Source organism: Onychomys torridus, chromosome 11, assembly GCF_903995425.1.
Source record: "Onychomys torridus chromosome 11, mOncTor1.1, whole genome shotgun sequence".
NCBI lineage: Eukaryota > Metazoa > Chordata > Mammalia > Rodentia > Cricetidae > Onychomys > Onychomys torridus.
In genome coordinates, this window is record NC_050453.1 from 3607000 (window position 1) to 3616652 (window position 9653).

At 47.9% G+C, this 9653-nt stretch overlaps 1 protein-coding gene across 1 annotated transcript; it reads right to left on the reverse strand.

Annotated features, from left to right (window-relative positions):
- Positions 1 to 796: 796 nt before the first annotated feature.
- On the reverse strand, positions 797 to 7402 carry Slc30a1 (solute carrier family 30 member 1). The gene is made up of 2 exons (XM_036202680.1): positions 6499 to 7402; positions 797 to 5050 (listed from the first exon to the last, which is right to left on the reverse strand). Exons 1-2 carry the CDS (start codon positions 7097 to 7099, stop codon positions 4149 to 4151), a joined length of 1503 nt encoding a protein of 500 aa, XP_036058573.1. The 5' UTR covers positions 7100 to 7402; the 3' UTR covers positions 797 to 4148.
- Between the last annotated feature and the right edge of the window lie 2251 nt (positions 7403 to 9653).

A 9653-nucleotide genomic window follows, 5' to 3' on the forward strand; every position in this document is an offset into this window, starting at 1 on the left:
TGTTGTTGTTTTGAGACAGAGTTTCTCTGTATAGCTTTGCGCCTTTCTGGAACTCACTCTGTAGCCCAGGCTGACCTCAAACTCACAGAGATCCACCTGCCTCGGCCTCCCAAGTGCTTTGGATTAAAGGCATGCGCCACCACAGCCCAGGAAAACTCTAATCTTAAGAACAATTTGAGTTTCTTTTCCCCATAAGGCCCAGTACAAACTTGCTGGTATGACATCACCTCTGCCATCATCTCCATCCCTGAACTCCAGCTCTTTATCCTGATGTGATCTTTTGCCTTCAATCCTACTCCACCTTAAATCATCTTTTCTAACCGAGTCTACCCTCTAACATCTACTGTACTTGTCTGTTCCCTTGCTCATTCACCTACTTCCACTTATTGACAATTGATTTTTAAATTGTTGTCTCCCAGACAGAAACACAAGTTCTTGAAGCTTTTCACCAATTATCTGTGCTGCCCTGAAGAGAACTCCCTGAGGTGGCCCTTTTTGCCTTAGTTTTAGATGTTATATAGGTATAAAGTAATCCTCATTTGTAACTTTGCTTAAAACTAAAAAATATAAATTAAGAGATATCCTGCAAGCTTATGCTTATTAAGCAAACATTTTCACAGCCTTCCTGGCCCAGCAGTGAGTGAACCCTTTCTGTTCCTATGACAGACTTCGGTCACTTACTTTCTGCCAACTATGGTGTTCTAGCAAAACTGTGCTATAGTCCGTTTGTCCTTGACCTGACACAGCATACGAGGTGAGGGCAACATGCGCAAAACAAAGTAGATATTAAAATTAGTTTATTTTTCTACTTAATTTTTAATAAATGAGAAGAAACACAGTAGTCTTGTCTCATATAGAACATTTATAATACATAACAATCCATAAAGCCTCATGGTGAGGTAGGAACAGCTTTGGAAATAACACACAGTCATAAAACACACAGAAATTAGGGAAAATGTTGCTGCACTTGAGTTCTGTCTGCACCGGTACTCAACAGGATGAGAGCCACATCAGCTGCACTGTTGGCCCAGAGGACAGGTAGCAGCAGACAAAACCAACATGAGAAAAGTCTCAAAGACTCACAGACACACTGACACTCCATTGTGCTGTTTCAAGGCAGACCCTATCATGGCGATTTGTGTCTTTTTATATAACCACATATTAATTCTATGTTACATTCTCCTCAGCATCTTTTTACCAGACACTGAACCTTAATATTTTTGGTTTAAAAGTTTAAATTGATTAATATACAAAAGGCTCTTGTGCCAGTGAAAATGACTGCTAAATATTCCAGAGCTTGTTAGTAAAACAAAATAGCATCATCATATACACATACGTATGTATGTATATATGCAGTGCTGTATCAAAACAGTGTGATTACAGTCCCACTTCCCAGACCGTGAGCACTAGGACAGTTTCAATTACAAAAAGACAACAACAAAAGCCTCCCACCTTTCCGAGACCCCTTAACACTGTTTTATCACTAAACTGAAACGTAGTATTAAAATATTTTCTATTGTAGAATCACACTCCGTATTTGTGTATGACTACCTTAAGACAGCAGGTTAATGACATTTATTGTTCAAATGGTATCTGCTTGTAAAACAGTAAAAACATTCAAAACTAGTTTACATACTGAATACTTCACATTAGGTTTTGTCTTTTCCCTCAAAACTTTCAGACACTCAAAATAACAGAATGCTGACAAGACATACTCACGTAAACAGCTTCCCGCAACTTTCCAAACCCTTCCTGTCCAAATTATACATCTTAGGCTAAAGTCATTCAGTATTTTTGTTTTTAATGTGAAAATACAGTAAAATGTTTGAGGATTGTTTTTCATGTTCTAGCCTGTACTTCTACAATGTAGATACCCTCCAGAAAAGAATTACTCCTACAAGCTAAAAGCTGACCATGGAAAATGAAATCCGTTCTTCCAAGGCTGCACATGGCTTGAGGAGAGTCCTGGCTGAGTGCAATCTGGGAGCATGCAGCACCTTCTCACTCAGCTCCAGATGACAGACAGGTCCACACTGGCCTTGCTCATCCCCTAGAACTGACGCAGTGAAAGGAAGGAAGCACATTAAAGAGTGGGCTAGTCCCAAAGAGGCCAAGGTAGCTCCCCATTTCCTTTCAAGAAGAAATAAGCTATTTTGGAAAAGACACTCAAGTCCCACAACACTTAAATACAAAAACATATCTTTTTTCTTAAAGATAATGCTAATATAGCTAAAAATGGGTTAGAAAGTGCATTGTAAGGAAATAAATAATTCTCTAAAACTCCAAGGTGAGTGGGTGCCATGGATTTTGCTATGACAAACACCTTTGGAAAAAAAAAAGCCTATGGTACCACTTTTTACATAGAAGCCACTTCTCTAAAGCACTTCTGAAAAATAGGTTGACATAGCCCTTGTCCCAATTCCGGGGACATCTTCGTCATGAACCCACCCAGAGTGTTCCTGAAGGGCACTGGCTGGAGGTCACACACTTTCACCGGTCACCTTACTGTGACAACTGGAGTTCTCTCTTGTACTCACCCATAGATCTCTCAATTTCATGTTAAAACAAAACAAAGCAAAACAAACAAACCTATTTTTGCAGAATTCAAAGTAACCATCTGCTGAGGGGTTGGATCGCACATTAGTGAAGCATTATGCAGGCTGATGGTTGACCCAGTGCAGTAAATGGGAATTTACAAACTATGTTCCTAAAATTCAATTTCTCATCAGAAAACCCAGCTGTTCTTAAGTAGGCCCATTGCCAGCAACAGGCTTTTTACATAGGGGAAGACCACCCCCTCAAAGTAACTGTCATATGCTAACACTTCCATTTTCAGATTATTAAGCAATGAATTATTTCAAATCCCAAAAGTAGTCAGCTATAAAAGTTATTGAAGTAGTCAGGGTACTCTGTTCCTAGAAAAATAGAGCTATACACAACTGATATTAATAGTCACTCTTTTGAAGACAAAACTCTACATTCTCTTCACAAAGCATTAACCTTTCTCTATCAAGGAAAATATAACTTAAGCATCTTCAAATGTGTGCGCTGGATTTGAAACCTGTGGCAGAGAAACAGCTGTGAATGACTTCCTGGGTACAAAGTAAGCACAGTGGAGAGCTGAGCGTGTCCAGACATGATGGTTTAAAGACCTAAAGACGTTCTTACTAACTTTGCTTTCTAAAATATTCAAACTGCACGAACCATCCAATTTCTTTCTTTCACTGGCTCTTAGCAAAAAGCACAGGCTTTGCTCGCTGCTGTGCATAAGAAAGGTTTTTAAGACACAATTTAAGATCACTAGTTGCAGTTAACAAAGACTAAGTCTTCATTCTCAAAAATATTCATGCATCTTGAAACTTTTAGCTCAACATCACTAATACCAACCAGTCTCTGAAAGCAGACACGCTGGCAAACATGTTTAGAGCGGCTTTGGTTAACTAAAACCACTTGAGATTTTCAAGATAATTTAGATATGTCATCTCAACATTAACACAAAATAACCTGCTAGTTTGCGTTCTTCCCTGCTCTTACTCCCTACCCCTCCACTGTATGTGAACTAGCTCAGTTTACTAGATGACTAGCAGTAGAGAATACAGAACAGTAACCACTCATATTTCCTGCTAATAGTCATGAGTCATCCTGAAAACATGCTGCCATCATGTTAAGTTTATGATCTCAAAGGGCAAGGAACTATTCCCTAAACAGCAAAGGAAACAAACTTGATAATGTTAAAGTTAGTCTAGCAATTACAATTCTAACAAATAATGTATAACAATGGGGGCGGGGAGAAAAGCAGAGAAATTCCAGTAACAATTTTATTTATCCCCCTAATTCTTATCATGGGAAACCAGGAATCAAATGTCATTATGTCATATAAGGTTTATACTTAAACAAAAATGTAACATAGTGTTAAAACTGGCTTTCAAAACGTGTTACAGCATAGCTGCACTATGCACTAATAATCACAAGGCTGTAATGTAGAACATTCTATTATGCAGTTCCATTATGTTCTTACAAAAATAGAATTAAACTGTGCGACCAGACAAGGACTTCAATTACACTACTTGGCAAACTTAGTATTTCAATGGAGTCTATTTTCTCTTGCAGTTTAAAAGCAAAGTCAAATATCACATCTTTTTCAAGACTCACAAAGATGATTCGGGTTTTTTTGGCACGTTTTTAATCTCTATCACCACAGCAGGGAGGCTGCCTTCAGCTTTAGTCCTCCTGGGCTTCTTCTCTAGGTTTTCACTGAGTTCTAAACAAGAAATGCTAACTGTTGGGGCCTTTTCTGCATCCTTTACAGACGGGATCTGTGGCCGTGTCCCACAGCATTGCTTCAGAGCACACTGAGTTCTGCAGGCAAGTTCACACGGGACTACACTTGATTTAGAGCCGACGCTAGCAAATTCTGGCTGGATGGTAGTAGCGTGAATTCCGTGATTGTGAAAAACATCTTTGATGGTTTTGGCCACCTGCATGTACGAAGTTGGGTCTTCACATTTTATGTGAGCAGTGGCGATGATTCTGCTTCCAGCAAGCTGCCAGACATGTAACTCATGAACTTCGTCAACGCCTTCAACATCTCGTAGTTCTTTTACCAAATGTCTGATGTCAATTTGCTTAGGAACAGTTTGTAGAAGGATGAGAGCAGATTCCTTAAGCAATGGATAAGTTGTGTAGAGAAGTATACAAACCATTATAACACAAAGAGTTGGATCTAGGTAGAGCACCCAGCATGGACCGGCTTCTCGAGACAGGGCCTGGGTGCTGTTGATTAGCTCTATAGATGTTCTGCAGGGATCTCGGAAACAGGGGTTTATACAGAAGTTGTCTTCAGAACAACCCTTCCACAAAAAGTAAAAGAGTGAGGCATTCACTACCACGATCACGGAGCCCAAGGCATCTCCAAGGACATGCAGGAACACTCCTCGCATGTTGAGTTGAGCCGCCTTATCATCTTCCGACTCCAGGGTGGCAGACTCCTGGATAAGGTTCCCGTTGACTTGTACGTCCACAGGGTCATCACCTCTGGATTTCTCTGCCTCTACAAAACAATTTGAATTCAACACATTTAATGTGTTCAGACGAACAACGTCTTGCCTAGTGGTGAAGAAGTGGAAACTTGTTTCATAAAGCATGATAAAAGTATGCTGAGAACAATACACGATGGCCTGATATTCTGGGCACTGCCCAGCCATAACAGGGAGGACCAAACTGTGCCATTAGGCGATTGTTTCTTCATTTCCTTCCCACCCTCTCACCCCTGCCCCTCACTACTGGGCCGGTGTCCTGTAAACATTTTGCTTCACTTTTCTGACACATACAAGAGAGAAACAAAATTTAAGGCTATCAGTTAGGCGCAGCTGAGAAGTCCTCTAACACAGCTGATCTGATGTGGAGCTCTCCATAGTCAGTGGCACTAGCAGACTGCTTGAGAAAAGTGGCTTTAACTTTAAATGTTATACATAATAAAAATATTGTATACAGTGTCTTGGTAGAGGGGTTTACAAACTGACAAAACAACAGCCTGGGGCTACTGCCAGGTGGTAGCAGCACCCATCTTTAAGCACAGAACTTGGGAGGAAGATGCAGGCCCGTCTGAGTTTGATGCCAGCCTGGTCTACAAGAGCAGATTCCAGGGCAGCCAGGGCCGTTACACAGAGAAACCCTGTCTTGAAAAAACCAAAACCAACCAAACAAAAACCACAACCTGTAGCTATCAATAAGGCTGGCACTCAATAATCACTAAGACACCTAAAAGATTAAGTCGGGGGTGGTGGTGGTGGTGGTGGTGGCTCACATATTTTTAATCCTATCACTTGGGAGGCAGAGGCAGGAGGATCTCTGTGAGTTCCAGGACAGCTAGAACTGCACACAGAGAGACCCTGTCTTGGAAAACAAAACAAAAGCTTCCAGTCAGATGGCACACTTGAGTAGTTTCATTTTCTTCGAAATGAGAGAAAACTTTTCCCCATGCACCACCTGAACATGTTACTACGCACTGGAGAAGTTAAACTGCCTCTTAGTGTGAATGAGCTAGATTTAAGCGGCAAGAAAAAACTGGAACGCACACAAAATGTTAACATCGAGCTTGGGCGCTGCTGGCTGCTTCTTTCTCATTTCTTTTCAACATTCTTACCCTCCAAATTTCCATCAAGAGCACATGTGCTCAAGATGACAAACGTCCCTTAAAACCACGAGGGAAATACACCACCACCAGGTCTACCACCAGTATGCCAAACCCTGAGAGGTAAACGTGCAACGTGCCCTGGCAGGTCCCTACCCTGTGATTTTCCGGATTAGGTGGTCAGTTCGGGCAAACACACACTGCCCTTCACAAAGGCCGCCTGTAACCAGGGCCCACACACCCTCGACACATCATTATCAAACTTGTTCAGTGGGCACGAAACCACCGCGCACCCGGGTGCGCGGGGCGTGGCACCGATCTCGGTCGCCAGGGGGCGCCCGCCCCGACCCCTCTCCGGCGCTCACCTGCCTGGTCCGCCTTGAGCCCGTTGGAATTGCTGGTGTTGGCCACCAGCGTGTTGGTCTCCTCCTGGTCCGGCGCCCGTCCCGGAGGCGCGCCCGCCTCGGCCCCTGCGCGGCCAGCCTTGCGCGCGCTCTTGGCGAGGTGGCCGTGGCCGTGCGAGTGGCCGTGGCCCGCGCCCTGGCCCTCGCCGCTGTGGTGGTGGAACAGGCAGAGCCCCAGCACGTTGACCAGCAGCCCCGCCACGCCGACGCCCAGCACCACGAGTGGCTGCTGCATCTCGTGGGGCTCGATGAAGCGCTCGACGGCCTCCAGCAGGATGGCGAAGCACAGCCCCGTCAGGAAGATGGCGTTCACCAGCGCGCCCATCACCTCAGCGCGGATCCAGCCGAACGTGTTCTTCTGCGTGGCGTGGGTCCTCCGGGCGAAGCGCTCGGCCACCAGCGCCACCACGAGCGCCAGCACGTCCGACAGCATGTGGAAGGAGTCGGACAGCATGGCGAGGGACGCGGTCACCCGGCTCACCACCACCTCCAGCACCATGAACATGAAGGTCAGCAGCAGCATGCACAGCAGCCGGCCGCGGTTGCGGCCCCAGCAGCCCATGGCGGCGGCCTGAGGCGCGGCGCTGAAGCGGGAGCGGCGCTGTGGGGGAAACCGCCGGCCGCGCAGCGACTCAAGCGCCGGCGCTCGACTGGACCGGCGAGGCGGAGGGCGCGGGCGCGGGCGGGCGACTGCGTGCCGAGGGGCCGCCGAGCATCGGACCGAGGCGCTCGGGAGACGGCGTCCGCGGCGACTGCGCTCGGCCCGGCGGCGGCCGCCGTCTTAACCCCCCCTCCCCGCCTTTGCAGACGGTTTACAAAAAAACTTTGCTTTGCACTCGGAACCCCCGTTTTCACACGGACCCGAGCGTGACAAGGCCCCCGGTGCCCCGCCCCCTGGCCCGGCTCGCCTCCTCATTGGCCGGGAAGGCCTCACGACAGCCGTGGCGTCCCGCCCCTCCGCAGCCTCTATTGGCTGGCGCGGCGGAGGGGCGGGAGTGGGCGGGGCGGGGCCGCGGGAGCTGCGGGCGGGGCCTGTGTTCTGGGGAGCCGGGCGTGGGCCGGGGGCCGCGGCCGGGTGCAGCGGCGGGCGGTGCGGGGGAGGGTGGGCGCGGGCCGCGTGCAGCGGAGGGCAGGCGGCAGGGCGGTGGCGCCGAGCCCTGGGGCGCAGCGAGCCGCTCCCGCTTCCCGCGCTGCGGATTCGGGGCTGCGGTTCCTGGGCTGCGGTTCTGCGGCGCTTGCCCCGCCGCCCTAGACTTTGATCCTGCGATCCGGGTGCACGTGGGGGCGGCTGGGTGACAGGTCGGCGCCCGGGAAGGGCGGGGAGTGCGGGCTGTGCGGGCCGGCGGGGGCGCGGCCGAGCGAGGAGCTGAGCTGGAGGCTGGCTTGCTACCCGCCCGACCCCAGCCTCGGGAACAGTTTCCATCCAGAGGGTCACCCGCAGGGCCACCTCCCCGAGGGAACCGTGTGAAGTCAGGCCTGCCTGTCACTGACTCTAACGTGTGGGGTGCAGACTTGGAGCAGGAGCCTGCTGCGTGACTTGGGCAGGTCACCTAATCTCGCTACACCTGTTTCTTCATCAATAGAGGGAAGGGTTGGGCAAGTGGAACTCTTCTGCTTCCTTCTAGCTAAAATTCCAAGGCTCTGTGATTTCACACTATTTATAGGCTACAAAACCTCCGAACCCTTGTGTGGGCTGCTTACAGGGGGAGGGGCGGCCAGAATACAAAAGAAAGGTGCCCGGGAGGCAGCACGAACCAAACACCCTTGCTGAGTTGGGCTAAGATTCCTTGGAGTTGGTCCTCTCAGTGAGACCAGTGGATGTGTGCACATCTCAGTGGTTAAAGGTCCCCCAGAGTGACGGCTAGAATCATCAGTGGCCTCAGCTGGGCCACCAAACCTGAGGAAGGACTCCTTCGGTGCTAGCCATTGCATTGAGATGTGAGTGGCCTGTGTTCTTTCGCATGAAAAATTCTACTTTGGCTTTTTCGAGAGGATCTGTGTAGCCCTGGCTGCCCTGGAACTCACTCTGTAGACCAGGCTGGCCTGGAACTCACAAGAGATCCGCCTGCCCCTGCCTCTCAAGTGCTGGGGTTGAAGGTGTGAGCAACCACTGTCCGGCAACAATTCTTATTCAAGATTGTTCTCATCCCCGCACCCAGGTTGGAAAGTTGGATGCATCCTCATCTTGGTCTCAGTGAATAGGAAAGCTTGGAGAAAGATTTCCAACATTGTAAGGGAAGAAATGGCAGAACTTGGTATCTGACTGAATATCGGGAGGCAGAGCTAAAGGGCAGAATTAATGTAGTTGTCTTTTGAAACCGGTAAGGGAAATGCTACCTTCAACGGTGTTTTATTGGATACGGAGTGGGACCAGAACTTGTCTTCAGGGAGAAAAGAGTTCCACTGTGAGACGCTGAGCTTGAAGTGATACCTGTACAATAGTGGTGTTTGGATTGGTGGGTCTGGGACTCCAGTAATCGCTCCCCCACCCCGTGCACACACACACAAATAGGAAAAACAGCTTCAAACTCCCATCCAGCCTGCCTATATAGAAGTTTAAAATTGGAAGCCACTTATGGTCAAGGTACCCTTATGTGACTGGTCAGTTTAGGGCCATTTTGCTTCCTACTGTAGCCTTTTATTAAAGACAGATTCCTTTAAAGCAGTGGTTCTCAACCTCCCTAAAACTACCACCCTTTAATACAGTTTAACACAGTTCCTCATGTTGTGACACCCCCAACCATAAAATGATTTTTGTTGCTACTTGGTAACTGTAATTATGCTACTGTTATGAATTGTAATATGTGTTTTCCAAGGTCTTAGGTGACCCCTGTGAAAGGGTCATTTAATGCCTGGGGGTCTCAACCCACAGGTTGAGAACTGCTGTATTAAAAGCCTTGATATGCAAAGCAGAAATAATAGGAAAATGTGAGGCAGGGTTGCCCTGCCAACAGGGCCTTGCCCCCTTACAGGCTGAATAGACCAGACTGGAAGATGTTGAACGTAAAAGTCATCTTTTAAGACTGTAGCCCCATCTGAGGTGCTTCTGATTTGCCTTGAAGCTGTTTACCAGACAGTGCTTTGTTCCCTCATCCCCCTGGTAGGGAGGGTGGGGC